This window comes from Protopterus annectens, chromosome 7.part0 (genome assembly GCF_019279795.1).
Source record: "Protopterus annectens isolate FY-2018-M chromosome 7.part0, PAN1.0, whole genome shotgun sequence".
NCBI classification, from domain to species: Eukaryota; Metazoa; Chordata; order Ceratodontiformes; family Protopteridae; genus Protopterus; species Protopterus annectens.
Window position 1 is genome coordinate 1,192,237,047 of NC_056739.1, and position 16,746 is coordinate 1,192,253,792.

The 16,746-nt window shown below is 42.4% G+C and overlaps 1 protein-coding gene across 1 annotated transcript in view; it reads right to left on the minus strand.

The window, feature by feature from the left end:
* EFL1 (elongation factor like GTPase 1) overlaps positions 1–16,746 on the minus strand; it is a 1,877,823-nt gene that overhangs the window by 1,513,377 nt on the left and 347,700 nt on the right. The window contains exon 12 of the mRNA XM_044077803.1: positions 6,407–6,506. Within this exon, the coding sequence (XP_043933738.1) occupies positions 6,407–6,506 (100 nt within the window). The remainder of the gene's footprint in view (positions 1–6,406; positions 6,507–16,746) is intronic.

Here is a 16,746-nt window from a genome sequence, read left to right on the forward strand (position 1 = left end):
CTTTCAAATGGGCAGGTACCAAACAATAGACAACAGTCAAGAGCATCAAACAAGAGATCTTGTGCCTACACCCTTTACAATTTTTTAAAACCTGAAGGTTTTTCAACCATTATGCCTGTAAACTAACAAAGGACAATAAGTCAGAAAAGTTTTTTTTTTCTTTTTACATTCAGAAAAGAAATTACCAACATTTTTTTACAGTCAGAAAATAAATTACCTATAATGGTAGAAAGAATTACCATAAGAGTAGAACAGAAAGTTGGGGAAAACTACCAACACTAGTATTAAGATATGTAGAAACATGTAGTGATAAGGGAGGCTAGCTTAGAATAAATTTAATGTATAAAATAGATAATATATCAAAAAGAGAGAAACTTATAACACTAAACTTTTACCACTCACTAAACGGGCAAGAGCTGACAGTGAGCACATCTGTAAGCAAAAGCGGCAAACAAGATTTGAGGTATGGAGGGGACTAGAGCATCATGGGCAAGGGAGGAGCTCAAGAATTTGCAGTATCCATGAGCTGTAAAAAGCGTCTGAGTTGGATTTGGGGATCAGATCCAAACCACACATTGACAAAAGAATGAAAACTGACAACAGATGCAGGCTTATGGTACACTTAGAAAGTCATGGAAGAGAATTAGATAGCAGTAAGGAAGTAAGTGAAGGGAGAGTAAGGAGGTACTTGTGGATATAAAAAGTTTACACACCCCTGTTAAAATGCCAGTTTTTTCTGATATAAAAAAATTAAACCACAATAAATCATTTCAAAACTTTTACACCTTTAATGTGAGCTATTACCTGTACAATTCAATTGAAAAACAAACAAATCTGTTGGGGGAAAAATATAAAAAATAAAAAAACCTACAATACGCTGGTTGCATAATACTTTGTTGTGTGTGCACACCCTTAAACTAACACTTTGTTGAAGCACCTTTTGATTTAAACACAGCATTCAGTCTTCTTGGGTAGAGTCTATCAGCATGGCACATCTTGACTTGGCAATATTTGCCCACTCCTCCTTGCAAAAGTGCTCCAAATCTGTCAGATTGCAAGGGCATCTCTTGTGCACAGCCCTCTTCAGGTCAACCCACAGATTTTCTATTGGATTTCGGTCTGGGCTCTGGCTGGACCATTCCAAAACTTTAACTTTCTTCTGGTGAAGCCATTCTTTTGTTGATTTGGATGTATGCTTGAGGTCACTGTCATGTTGAAGGGTGAAATTCCTCTTCATCTTCAGCTTTCTAGCAGATGCCTGAAGATTTTGGGCCAAAAGTGACTGGTACTTGGAACTGTTCATAATTTCCTCCACCTTGACGAAAGCCCCAGTTCCAGCTGAAAAAAGCAACCCCAAAGCATGATGCTGCCACCACCTTGCTTCACCGTGGGGATGGTGTTCTTTTGGTGATGCGAAGTGTTGTTTTTGTGCCAAACGTACCTTTTGGAATTGTGGCCAAAAAATTTCAACCTTGGTTTCGTCAGACCATAACAGATTTTCCCACATGCTTTTGGGTGACTTCATGTATTGTTTTGCAAATTTTAGCCGGGCCTGGATGTTTATCTGTGTAAGAAAAGGCTCCCGTCTTGCAACCCTACCCCATAGTCCAGACATATGGAGAATACGGGAGACTGTTGTCACACATAGTACACAACCAGTACTTGCCAGACATTCCTGCAGCTCCATCAGTGTTGCAGCAGGTCTCTTCGCAGCCTCCCTGATCAGTTTTAATCTTGTCTTTTCGTCAATTTTGGTTCTTTGCAACGTCACTGTTGTCCTATATTTTTCTCCACTTTTTGATGACTGTCTTCACTGTGTTCCATGGTATATCCAATGCTGTGGAAATTTTTTTGTACCCTTCTTCTGACTGATAACTTTTAACAATGAGATCCCTTGATGGTTTGTAAGCTCTCTGCGAACTATGGCTTTTGCTGTAGCAGGCAACTGAGTAAATGTCAGGAAAATCCTACTATGACAGCTGAACTTTATTTGGGGTTAATCATAGTCTCTTTAATTGATGGCAGGTGTGTACCCAAGAAGACTGAATGTTGCAATTAAATCAAAAGGTGCTTCAACAAAGTATTAGTTTAAGGGTGTGCACACACAGCAAAGTATTAGTTTAAGGGTGTGCACACTTTGCAACCAGCAATTGTAGTTTTTTTTATTTGTTATATTTTTTCCTCTAACAGACTTGTTTTTCAATTGAATCGTATAGGTTATAGGTCACATTAAAAGTGGGAAAAGTAGTGAAATGATTTATTGTGGTCTCATTTTTTTATATCACAACAACCTTGCATTTTAACAAGGGTGTGTAAACTTTTTATATCCACTGTACAAGGAATTAAAAGGGACTTGTTCACAACTGATCAATACAGAGTGTATTTTCTACATCAGTAAGTATTCCTTTATCAATGAATGTGGGATGCTATCAAATGCTTTTTTGCAATCTATCCATGCCATACTTATTTCCCCTTTTTTATAACTATTATGGCTTTATTTAGCAACAAATGATCCTTTGTTGCATATAACTTTCTTTTGTTACCCTTTTGTTCTATCGTTATAACTGAGGGTTTTTTTTTTTCGAAATAATTACAAACCCTGTCTGCATCAATTTCAATATATAGTTTGTAAATCATTGGAAGACAAGTTATTGGTCTACAGTTTTTAGGATGGCTTGGAGCTTCAGTTTAAAGAAGGCATATAGTTTCTCTTGTTGTTAATCAGATTGGTTACTCAGGGCTAAATCTTTGTGTAAAGACGTTAATACTTCTAGACAAAATTTAGGTACTGTGTCTAGGCATGGGGATTTCCAATTAGGAGCTTTTCTTAATTTTTTTCAACTTCTCTGGTTATTACTTCATTCCATTCATGAAACTTTAGTGATCCAAGTAATTTATATATGACAAAAACAGAATGAATAAAAAATTTGGCCTTATACAGGTGCCATCATGCTTCAAGAAAGACCTATGACTATAATGTGGGAAATCAACCCATATTGGTAGTGCAATTTAAGATTAGGACATCCACAAAGTTAGTTGATTTTGGGACCACTAGGATATATTTTCACTTTGCATCTAAATGTCAGCAGTTCACAAAGTAAGTCAAAAAGTCTGATATGCTTGTCATACCATTACAATATTCTGTCTTCCAGTTTATTTGCTGTTTCTACTTGTAAAAATATATAAAATTCCAACCTCAAATTGATACTTAATACGAAATTAGTTAAGGAAAAAACATGAAGAATATATATATATATATATATATATATATATATATATATATATGTGTGTGTGTGTGTGTGTGTGTGTGTGTATATATATATATATATATATATATAAATAACTATACACACACACACACACACACACACACACACACACACACACACACACACACACACACACACACACACACACACACATTTATGTACGAGACACAATGAATAATGATTCATTACCTCCAAAGAACACAGCAGCCTATGGTGAAATGCTCTCAGAAACTCTGTGCAACCATGTGAATGGTTGCATAGAGGCTGCTGTACTTGCCAGGACTAGCCCCTGAAAGAAACAAACCACCTGGGTGGCATCCCATATTAAACAGGATATACAACAACAGGAAAAAATATGGCAAATATCAGGAGGGGTAATTCCCACAAGGATACAAGTTCTCTCTTCACACTAAATAGGCAACTTAGAGGGCTAATTAGGTCAAGCAATGCCAAGTTTGAGGTTAAGATAGCCTCCCATGTGAAAGATACCCATAAGGCCTTCTACAGCTATATCACAAACCTCAAAAGGTAGCACACAGCAATGTGCTGAACTGGCAATTAACAATGCCACACACACACAAAAGCCCAGTGACATGGGAAACCTGCTAGTGGACAAATTCAGTTTCAATCGTACTCCCCTCTCACCCCCAACCATCCCCCCAAAATACCCTCAAACATAACCCCTCCAACTATAACTAGGAAGCATGTACTGGCTGCACTCACAAAAGCCAAGAACACAGCCTCACTGGGCCCTGATAACATCCCAGGTTGCTTCCTGAAAAGTCTAAAATAGGACTTATCAGAACAAGAATAGACTTTGTGTCATGTTAATGGAAGACTGTAATGGCCATCCCTCTTCATAAGGGAGGGCACCTTCAACAGATTCTAGAAACTACAGACCCATCAGTCTGACTAATCTTATTTGCAAAGCCATGGAATGAATTATCATGGAAATTATCAACAAGAACAAAAAATGCATTATAGTACCTTTTGGGAAGTCTGCGCCAAAAGTAACTAAGTCATCAATAAAACACCCCTAAAAGTTGATTCACTAGTCAGTAATTTTGGAACTCATAGATAGTAACCTCTTCAACCAACACATGCCCAAAGTAGTAAGAAAGTCCTTCTATGTTGCTCAAATTATAAGCATGGGCATGGCATCTAAGTCCAATCAGGTCATCATACCACTGTACTTGGCCCTCATCAGGCCCATCATAGAGTGTAATGCCCCCATCATAGAGTGTAATGCCCCCTTTAGTATTTACCTGACCAGAAACTTGCAGTAATGGAAATGCCCACAAAGTTTCCTTACAAAAAGGATATAGGGAGCAAACACAATGTTTTATGCTTATCACTTCAAAGCCCTGCTCTTTACTTGGTATCATACAGACTTCGAAGAAGTGATCTTTGCTTGGCATACAAGGCATCCCCGGGCCCATTCTGATGAACTTTCTGCACATTTATAAAACAAACATCAGAACTACTAGATTAAAATACCTAAATTTTGCTTGTGACATAACTAGGGCATGTTGGAGAGGCATTTCCCATTCTCTGGAACACACTCCCCATCCACATGAAAGAGAGTTCCTCCCTATCTCTATTTAAGTGCAACTTGGACCAATGGAGGGGTAATTAGAAATTTACCCCTGGTCCGTTTCCTATGCCTCTGATGGAAACAGGCAGTCAGTAAATCACCCCATATATAAATTAAATTTCTGGGTCACATTTGGATTCGACAGCTAGGCTTACAAGGGTCCTAGTGGTTGTTAGCCTGGTATACACCTATGCACCCATGTAAAAAACAGGATTAGTACATAGGTAGGTACAACGCTATTGGCCCTAGGGCTTATATAAGCCTAGCCAAAAAGGTAACCTGGCTTTCGCCACCCAAGAAAATTATCCTGTGCCCCTGTCAAGCAGAGCCACAGAGGTGATCCCCGGGGTGAATTTCCTATTTCCCATCCAATCATCAATATTTTTCTTGAAGAGTGCTAATGAGGAGCTTTGTTTGATATAGATAGGTAGTTTGTTCCAGAGTATGGGAAGTCTCTGGGACAGGAATCTATCCCTCCAGTATGTTCCATTTATTGTGGTGACAAGGTTTAGGTCCCTAGAGCATGTAACTCGGTGGGGATTGGGATTTCTTTAAGTGCAGCATGTCCAAAATTTCAGGGTTTGACATAGCTCTGTATGTTAGGCGATATGTGATGGAGTAAAGCTGGAGTTTTTTTGAGACGGTCTGCGTACGGCATCTGTTTGAGGCCAGTAATCCTCTTTGTGAGGTATTTCTGAGGCCTTTCCAGTTGTTGTAGATGTCTTGTGACGTACATACCAAAAGTGGCGTTCTACTCTATAATGGGTCTAATAAGTGACAAGTAGAGGGGGACAATGACTTCTTTTTTCCTGGATTTGAAACCTTTTGTGATAGTGTGCCACATAGAAGGATTTCCTGACAACTGTGGCGTTGCGATTATCAAAGGAGAGACTACTGTCCACCTGTGTCCCAAGTTCCCTTATCACACTTTCGGTGTTAAGTAGACTACCACCTATGTGGTAGCACATGGGTACAGAGTTTTTACCAAAGGGGATGACAATGCACTTTTTGGCATTCAGCTTGAGGCCATGGTTTTGACACCAGGCATCTGTCTCAGTGAGGCCCTTTTGTAGGATTTTATGTACTGTATTGATGTAGTAACATTGTATCTATCCTTCTGCCTTTATGATTATATTTCCTTTACTATTGTTTGTTTGTTCAGCACAAACAGCTTCAGTAACTATACTGTCTAATAACTGAAAACCCAAGCACATCACTTTCAAAGGTTATTTAAGTGCTCACATATGGCCCTCTACTACAACTTTTGGTACTACTGATACTACTGCTGCTGCTGCTGCTACTACTGCCACGACTAGTTCTTTAGTAGTTTGTTGGCAAAAAGAAATATGTTGAGAAGAGAAGCAATGAAATGGGGGAGGGGCAGTTGTTTAAGTATTTCTTGCAAAGCTAGCATCCACACATAAACAGCATATTTTCAGTTTTGATCCAAAGCCCATAGAGCTGAGGTACTCATCAACACTGTAAAACAAAATACAAAAAAATGTGTGGAGATTATAAATATTCTAATATGCATGCAATTTACCTTTGTTTCTTCTGTGGTAAGAATTTTGGATCCACTGGAAACATTTTAGAGACAAAGATAATAACAGGGGCTGTATCATCACTCCTGCATTCCATAAAGGCTGAAAAAGACAGAGTTAAATAAAATAAAAGTAATATTATATTCCAGCCTGTATACAAGTCTTCATCACATTTCTTTTTGTGTTCAGAGAAGATAAGGCAGTTATAAAAGATCTAATGGTAGTAGTCAGTTTTTTATGCATGCAGTCCACAACCTGAAGAACTTCAATAGGTGGCAAAGCACAACAACACTTTTGTTTTTTCATTATAGCTAAAATAGAGTTAGATTGCTTGGGACAGTAGGTGATCAGTGCTTGGGACAGTAGCTGATGTCTTTGTCTGGAACATAAGTTCTGTAACAGGAGAGCTGAAGTGGCTCATTTATTTTCTTCTAAATACAGGTAATACAGGGAACACAATCAGCTGAATAAAATGAAAAATAGTGCAGCTATGTAGTAATGGATCACTGCTACAGTAGCCTAAGCTGTCAGGGTCCTACTTGCTGCACCAGCCAGCTTCCAAAAGCTTTGGGACTTTTCCATATGCTCCAACTGTCAGGAGCTCTTGAAGCGGACCATTTTTTTGAATAGCAAGAAGGCAAGAGCTTTGTAAACTTGCACTAAGAAACAAACCGACAAACAGCTGTGCACAAAAGAGTACAAACATCTCTACCCTGGTAACAAGAACACAAAGAAATAAAAATAGGGGACTGAAACAGTGATATATTAGAACATCTACTGTTACATGTGTAATGTTATTTACACAACTGTATTACGTTCAATAGATAAGTCAAGATGGCAGTAGGCTAAGCTATTAGGGTAGATTACCATATGATAGTCAGGAGCAGCCAAAACAGGTGTAGGTCCAATAAATGCAATTGTGATCCTTGTATTCAACATCTAAGTGGTACTCATTTTAAGGAGGAAGAAGGCTTCCAGAATACTCCAGATATCATGCAGAACAGCTACTCCTAACTAAAAGACAAACAACAATAAATAATAAAAGTAATATGTTCTAAATGAGAGTACCTGGATAGAAGAAAGAAGGGGGTAACATGAGATAGATACATTGCATCATTAGTGGGTCATGTATACCTTCCATACTGTACTCAAGAATGCTTTCTGACATGTCCAGTGGCCACTGCTGGCAGGCCTTACACTTTTTACCTCATCCCATACACCATCCTGTGTCCCAATTACCACTAACCAGTTATGCAGGTCACTAACATCATTGGTCTATGTAAGATGCTAAGATAAAATTGCTAACTTCTGTGGATGCAATTATAGGAGGAGGAGGAGCTTTTAGTTAACTATCCACTTCTTCTTTCGGCTTTTCCCGGTTAGGGGTCGCAACAGTGGATCACTTGTCCGCTCATGATTGGCAGTGGAGTTTTACAGTGTCGAGTTGCCAGCCCGGCGCCCAACCTTCCAGAGAAGGCACACACATGCACACACTCACACCTAGGGCCAATTTAGGGTGTCCAATCCACCTACAGCATGTCTTTGGGATGTGGGAGGAGACCGGAGCACCCAGAGGAAACCCGCATGACCACAGGGAGGACATGCAGACTCCACACAGAAGGCACCCCAGCCGAAGATCGAACCGGAGAACCTCTTGCTGTGAGGTGGCAACGCTAACCGCTGCACTTAACTATCCACTATATCTCCATAATGACACTGACACTTGCAATGAAGAGGATGAGAGAACAGACACATGTTTGATGAAAACAGTGGGTGTATTGGAAGGCATAAGTAAAAAGCATGTAACCTTTGTAGTGCTAAAAGGCACTAATATGGAGGCCTGCAGCAGTGAGAACCATAACCATCCTCTCAAACACATGAGCTGGTACCTAGCCACTCATTTCTACCTTCTCAGTTATTCTTTCCAATGTCATAGTTCCCATCAAATTCTGGTCACTGGTGGTGCTGCTATGTACAAAATAAACATCAGGGAATTCCACTTTAAAAAGCAAGTGATGGAAACCTAGAAAACATTGCTAGAAAAATGAAAAATGGTACATTTACACAAACATGTCTCAGCAAAAAAAGAGGTGAGGAAGTAGACGGGCAACTTCAGTGTCCTAACTACAGGAGTTGGGCAGATCTCAATGGACTACAAGTCTTCTTTCATTTGCATTTGCATATATGATCTATTCACCCTGAGCATTAGATTTGTTCTCCACATATCTGCCCATATAGCTCCTCCTTAGGACCTCATTAACACATTATTTGCCTCATCCTACCTAGGATAGCACCAAACATTATCCAGTCGGAAAATCTGCAGTCATTTAAAGGGAATCAGACATATTAGTGCTGCACCTTTTAGCCAGGCAGTGTGAGGTGGGCCAGCTTGTGTGATTTCTTTTTCTTCATTCTTACTATTCTTTCCACAGTGTTAAATCTACTGGTACATAATACACACAGCAATTGGAAGGGTCACACCCTTCCTTGTACAATCACATCTAACTTAAATGTAATGCTCATTTGGTCATATTTAGTATGCATGAGCTAGTCTGTGGTCTCAGCAGGTGATAGCCATACAGTGAAAGAAAAATAAACTCTTCCCAGTGCATCTTTTTCACTACTTCAACTTGCTGCATTTACGATAAAGCTTACAAGGCATGGTTGGCATAAGGGTAGCATGCTTTTTCAGAAAATATCTGAACAAGATTAGCTCTCTCCCAGTATCAGAGTTCCTCTTTGGCCCAGAAGTTCAACAATATATTCAGCAAATGCAAAAGGTGTATAAGATGGAATCTGCCTCTCTAGAGCTTCAAGTCTGCTTCTGCAAAGCAGCCATTTTTATAACACAAAAACTTTCTCAAAAAATGTAACTTTTATGGACAATCCTTTCATATCAGACGTTATGGAAGGGAAAGCGGTAGTAGTCATATAAAAGGGAACTCTCAAGAGAATCAAAGATTATGAGAGCTATCCTACCTGATGAGGGATTAGTTAAACAAGTTTAATGTTTCCTAAACAATTCTGTATAATTCTGTCAGCATCATTTCCACTCATCTTGTCATCATGAAATGGATAACTTCCCATGATTTGTTGATGACAGGTCTGCTGAAACCAGTATAAGATAGCAATGTTGTCAGTTGCTTCTCTTTTATCCACTGCCAAAGTTTTTTTAATCAGTTGAAATCGCTGAAGCCCTCCCTCCACATTTTTATTACAGGACAAGTCAGTGAAACAAATTACAGAACAAGAAGTTATGTACTCACCATAACGTTCGATGTATGTAGTCCATCTCGCCTCACATTCTTACCTGTGGGTTCGGAGCCGAACATCGGCTCCGACTTGGCCAAAGTTTTCTAGCTCGAAGTCTTCTATTGGCTGGGCTAAGCAGGTATCCCATGCTGCACTGCTCCATATCCCCAGATCTAGTTTTCTGCGAACATTCGTTCATACCCCATGCATACATAACAACCAGGTAAAAAGAATAAGCTAAGAGTAAAGGGAACTCTGTAAATAGAAAAAAACCTAACCTCCAGATCCTCCAGGAAGGGGAAGGTGGGAGGGCAAGTAAGAATGTGAGGCGAGATGGACTACATACATCGAATGTTATGGTGAGTACATAACTTCTTGATGTTATGTAGTCCAATCTCGCCTACATTCTTACCCGTGGGACAGCGTCCCTAGCACCTACATCTTGGGTGGCTCATAGGAAAATACTCCTGAGTACTGTGGAACCAAAGGACGACCTACCCCGAGATACCACGTCCAATTTGTAATGAGTAACAAATGTGCAAGGAGAAGCCCAAGTAGATGCAGCACATATATCATCCATTGACAATCTGGCTTGATAGGCTGTGGATGTAGAAACAGCCTGAGTAAAGTGAGCCTTAACCGGAAACGGCAGGTCTTTTCCTCCTGCGGAGTAGGCGAAAGAGATGCAACTGGATATCCATCTGGATAGGGTGATTTTTGAGACAGGGGACCCAATTTTGTTTTCCGAAAAGGAGACAAATAGTTGGTCAGACTTTCAGATATCTTTTGTTTGGTGCAGATAGAAACGTAATTGTCTGTGTACATCCAATTGATGAAATTTAAATTCTGCCTTGTTTGAAAAATGAGGAAAGAATACAGGCAACTCAATAGATTGATTGATATTAAATACCAAAGCCACTTTAGGAGGAAAAGAAGGATTTGGTCTATGAGAAACCCTGTCCTTATGGAAAATCAAATATGGGGGTTTGACAGAAAGAGTTTGGATTTCTGAAACTCGCCTGACCAAAGTGATTGCAATTAGGAAGGCTGTTTTCCTGGTCAAAAATTTCAAATCACAAGTAGCGGCAGGCTCGAAAGGTGGCGAGGTAAGGGCTTGTAGAACAAAATTCAGATCCCAGGGCATGATAGGTTCGGAGACCGGAGGACGGAGTAATAGAGTACCCTTGAGGAAAGCTTTACAGAGTCTGTGAGCCATCAGACTAGGCTCATTAGTGATATGAAAATTAGAAATCGCTGCCAATTGAACTTTTATGGTAGCTGACGTGGAACCCTGATGGAAAAGCATAGACAAAAACTCCAAGACTGAAGCAATCGGGGCTGTGTAAGGATCAATTCCTTGAGTATGCGCCCAAATAGAGAACCTCTTCCATTTGCTAGAATAAATCTTCCTAGTAGAGGGCTTATGAGAGGAAGATAAAATATGAACCACCACCGGTGAAAAGTGATGAAGCCTAACTAGCGATGGAAGTGGAGTAGCCAGGCTGTCAACCGGAGGGTCATCAGAGAGGGGTGGAACTGTCCCGACATGTGTGTCAGTAAATCTGGTTGTGGGTCCAGAATCCAAGGAGTGTCCACAATGTAGGCACGTGGCAAGATCATGAGATGCATCTGCATGTGTCTAATTCTGCGCCTATAAAGGTGACACGTGCCTTGGACCGTCCTGCCAAGATAATGCCCCCCAACCCCATCTGGGAGGCGGAGGCGCACATGGTCACGCACACCGGGTGGTGGGGAACTAAGTTTTTGTCCAGATTGTGTTGATTGTGCCAAAGCACCCAACTTGTTGTTTGCATCTGTGACCAGACTTGATGAGGCCAGTGTGGAGCAATCAGAATCATTCTGCTTCCCAAGGATTGGGCTTTCTGAATCACTTTTGACAGCAAGGGAAACGGAGGGAAAGCATGAAGTAGACCGGAGGGCCAATAGTGAACTAGAGCATCCCTGAGCGACTCCCCCTGTGGGGGGATCAGTGTGAAGTAGCTGCTGCATTTGGTGTTGAGGGGGCTGGTGAAAAGATTGCAGCAAGGCTGACCCCATCTGCTGAAGATTCGTTCTGCAACTAGACGATTCAGGGACCACTCGTAAGGCATCAGAATAGCTTTGCTTAGCCTGCCCGCTATCACGTTGGACTTCCCCAGAATGTGCGTTGCCACCAGAAACCATTGGGAAGATATTGCCCACTGCCACACCGCATGGCCTCTCTGCATAGGGGGTAAGATCTGGTTCCCACTTGCTTGTTCAGATACCACAATACTGACATGTTGTCTGAGTGTATTGCAATTGTCCCTAGAGGCAAATAGCTCTGAAGTGCCTGCAACGCAAGTAGCACCGCTCTCATCTCTAGGACGTTGATATGCAGATGCATCTCATGATCTTGCCACGTGCCTTGGACCGTCCTGCCAAGATAATGCCCCCCAACCCCATCTGGGAGGTGTCCATGGTCACTGTAGCAACCGGGATGGGTGGAACTAAGGGTTTTCCCCTGTCCAGATTGTTGGTGCAAAGCCACCAACTGAGGTCCTGTTTGCATCTGTCCGTGAGCAAAATGGGGTGAGAAAGTGGAAATTTTTGGAGAGACCATTGGACAAAGAGGAGCCATTGAAGAAGTCTCATGTGCAACCTCGCTAAAGGGACCAACATAATTGTAGCTGCCATGGTCCCCAGGAGTTGAAGAACCGATCTTGCCTTCATTTTCCTCTGGGGCATCAAAGAGTGCATCTGTTGCTGTAAGGCTCTGATCCTTTCTTGTGGTAAAAATGCCCTCATTCGAACTGTGTCTAATTCTGCACCTATAAAGGTGACATGCTGGGAGGGCAACAAGACAGATTTTTCCCAATTTAGTGTTGTGCCCAACTGTTGACAGAGAGTGATGGTAGTGTCCCTGGTTTGGATTAGCAGATGCCTGGTGGGGGCGGTAAGGAGCCAGTCCGTCCAGATACGGAAACACTTGGAATTCTTGACGTCTCAAGTGAGCCGTCACCACAGCCATACACTTGGTGAACACCTTGGGGGCTGTGGTGAGACCAAAGGGCAGGGCTCGAAACTGGAAATGACTGGATCCCAGCTGGAAGCGTAGGTGACTCCTAGATGCCTTGTCCATCTTGACATGGTAGTAAGCATCCCTGAGGTCGATGGAGGACATCCATACCTCCTCTCCCAACAATGGGAGAATCGAATGTAGTGACACCATATGGAACTTGGACTTCTGTACATAGTTGTTCAGTCGGTTGAGATCTAATATAAGTCTCAGGTCCCCTGTTCTTTTCGGCACCAAAAAGAATCTTGAGTAAGTCCCTGATCTGACTTGGTCTGAGGGGACACGCTGGATGGCTCTCTTTCCTAGCAGCTTTGAAACCTCTGAGGCTACTTGATCCCTTTGACTGGGTGGAACGTCTGGGATTTTTCTGACTGAAGGTGGGTCTGACATAAATGGAATGGTATAACCTCCGGAAATTATTCGTAATATCCATTGGTCCAGGGTGATGCCTTGCCAGGCTTCCGGGTATAACGATATTCGACCCCCGACTGGCTCCGGATAAGCACAGTCGGGCATTCCCTCAGGAACGAGAGTAGGGAGAGCCTTGAAAGGAATTGCGGTCTCCCAAACTGCGGGGGCCCCCTCTGCCTCTAGGGTGGCGTCTCCCTGAATTACCCCCCCGCCTCTGGAGGGGGACTCACCTTGTGCGGCAGGAAAAAACCTCTGTGATTTTTTGAACCACATCTTCCCACCCCACTGGGCCTTAGGTTTAGAGGGAAGGGAAAAACAGACCCCTACAGCAGACAGGGTCTTTCCCTCTTGCTCGCACCTGGTGAAGGTGTCTTTCACTTTGGTTTCGAATGAAGAGGAACCATCAAAGTGGGCGTCAGTGAAAGAAGACTTGAAGGCCTCCGCAAAATGACAAAGGCGCATCCAGGCTTGCCTTCTAAGGGCGACTCCTGAGCTTGCTGCCCTACTCGCTCCATCGGCTGCATATGAAATGAGCCGCATGGAAGAGTTGACGATGGAGTTGAGGGTAGACACCTGGGCGTTAACTGTCTGGGTCACCACCTCAGGAACATTACCCGCAAGAATATCTCCTAACTCCTTGAGGAGATCTCTCTGGAGCAGAGTAAAATGAGACAGGTAGTTCAGCGACCGTAAGGTGAAGGTTGCTGACGAAAGGGTACACTTCCCGTACCGGTCCATGGTTCTAGACTCCTTGTTAGGAGGATGGACGGAGGAAGAAGTCTCTGCTACTTCCTTCTGAGTCGCCGCCGCCACCACCATGGCATCCACAGGGACTCCTTTGGACAGAAACTCCTTACCCGGGGGGAGCAGAAAGAAATTTGTTGGGGCGCCTGGGTACAGGTTCCACAGAATCAGGGTTTTCCCACACCCTCCGACAAATCAAATCTATGAGCTCGTTGATGGGTGGGGACACCCAGGAGGCAGAGGGCTGAGCACCAAAAGCCTTAAGGAAGACCGACTCCTCCTCAGAGATGGCTTTGGATGGCCAGTCACCTCTTTGTTTCAATATCTCCAGGATATCGGAGAAGGAAACATCATCAGAGGATGACTTGGGGGACCCCTCCGATTCCTCGAGGTCAGTATCAGAGGTGAGAGACTCATCCTGGGAGTCTATGTGTTTTCTCTTGCACATTTTCTTTCCAGGGGGCTCTTCAGGCATGAACTCTGAAGGGCCCTCAGAAAGTTGGGGACCACTCGTGGGGGTATCCCTATGCCTTGGTGCTCTGCTGTCTATGGATAGGTGGTGATCAGAGGCTCTCACCGGAGTGGTGGGGGACAGAATGACTGACCCGCCTGATGTAGCTGACGATCTGGCCAGCACAGTCCACATGGCCTCCCCCGAGTCTGAGGACTGGCCAGCCTCCAAGACCATGAAGGGAGTTGGAGTTCCCCAAGCCGAGGCACCGAGAGGGAGACTTGGAACTGAAATATGTCCTGAGATGTCCCCCTCGGGCCCGACTGAAGAGTCCCGAACCCCATGGACGGAGATGACTGGGTCGGATCCAATGTCGGTACCGATAGGGCCGGAGGGGCCATCGGAACAGACCAAGGGACATTACAAAGACAGAGATGTGCTCGGAGGAGGAATAATCAAAGAAGAGGTTGGAACGGGCTCCGGAGCCGATTGGGCCAGAGCCGAAAACAATTTCGCCAAAACCCGTGACTGAAGGAGCCTCTGGACCACCCTATCAACATCCACATCCAAAAGTGTTCTGGAGGATTTGGAGGACAGGGAGGGAGATCGAGATCTCCTCTCAGGAGAGATTGGTCTAAGACTGGGCGATTGGCTCCGAAGAGGTTGCAATATAATTGGAGCCGACGCCGGTTTCATCAACACAGACACTTCCTGCGGCCCCGAGGACAGTGGAGCCGAGGAGGTCAAATCAAGTTTTGAGACTTTCTCCGGAGGCTCCGAGGAAGCTGACGGAGCCAGAGATCTCTTTTTAGACTTAGATGGTTTAGACTTAGCACTGGGAGAAACATCCATGGCCTCTTCGAAAGAGGGTTTCAACAGTCCCTTTAAAATCAGCTTATTCTTTCTCTCTTGGAGCACTCTGGGAATGAAAGCATGGCAAAAGCTGCAGGACTCCTGCAGATGAATGGCTCCCAGGCAATAAACAAAAACCTCTAACCAAAACGGTTAATGACCACAAATAACAAGAGAACCAACACCAAACCTCTAACCTAAACGGTTTAGCGTGAATAGACAGGGCAAGAGGACTAGGTCCTCTAACTGAAATGGGCCTAGCCCGAGGGAACAGTTAGCGGGATACTACAAAACACAAGCACACTATCAAAACCAAAAACAACACTAAACAGACAATAGCTATGAAAATAGCTTTTTGTTTATAATAATTTTTTCCAATAACAAGAAAAAAAGGGTACTTAGCCACAGCCAAGAGCGAGACCATGTCCGAGCTACACGAGCAGCAAAGGAGATCTGGGGATATGGAGCAGTGCAGCATGGGATACCTGCTTAGCCCAGCCAATAGAAGACTTCGAGCTAGAAAACTTTGGCCGAGTCGGAGCCGATGTTCGGCTCCGAACCCAAGGGTAAGAATATAGGCGAGATTGGACTACATAACATATAGTTTTTTCCCCCTCTCATGTCAGTGCATCAGTTTATTGTTCCCATCACTTTTTTCTTCTCAATGGAGAACAGCAGAGATCGAAACCAGACCTTCCATTGCTCAACAAGCATTTGAGGTTTCCAATGTTTAGAATAGTTGCCTTTTATAGTCTCATTCCCCTTATTTCACAGAGGTATTTATGGCAACTTTAGATCAAAGACTCCAAAAAAAACATTTCAATATCTGTAGCACACAACAGGCTCCTCATTTTCCTCAAGTACAATGCCCACTACCAGTTTGCCAGTTTTCTTTTTGCACTAGTCGCACTACCAAAGTGGTTAACAAAATATTTAATACCCCTTATTTCTGCATTCAGGTAAAAGGGTATACACATACAATGATTTATGGATACTGTTTGATACATACTCTTTCAAAGGACTTGCGGTTTTATTAGTCCCCTTCTAGAATCACTAAATCTCATGAGAAAAAGGACAAAGTAAGATTCTGTACAGTCTTATCAAGTGTTTTAGGATTAATCTACAAGTTTACTTACAAATATTTATATTTTTGTGTCATTTAATTATTCTAAACTATTTAAATTAAAATTTCATTAACTTAAATATTGTTTAATTTAAGAAAAAATGAACTTTAATTAATTTCTATTAATGTAATTTCAGACATCCAACCGGTTTTGTTTAAAAACACTGTCAATCTAGTGACTAAAAACTGCACAAATATAGCTTTGGAAGTTCCTGTTTCTATACATCTTGCAATCCAGAATAAATGCAAAACAGAAATTAGGAAGAAATCTTTTTTCTAACTGTGGGGAGTTCAATATCTCCCACATTCTCAATATAAACACTTTTTGATAGAGTATGTTAACAGATAAGGAATTTTTAATTTAATTTCTATTAAAGACCAAAAACCTTTAAACCTAGAGCAAATGTAAAAAAAAAATGTTCTGCTGTTTCTAATTCAGTGTAGTCATTTC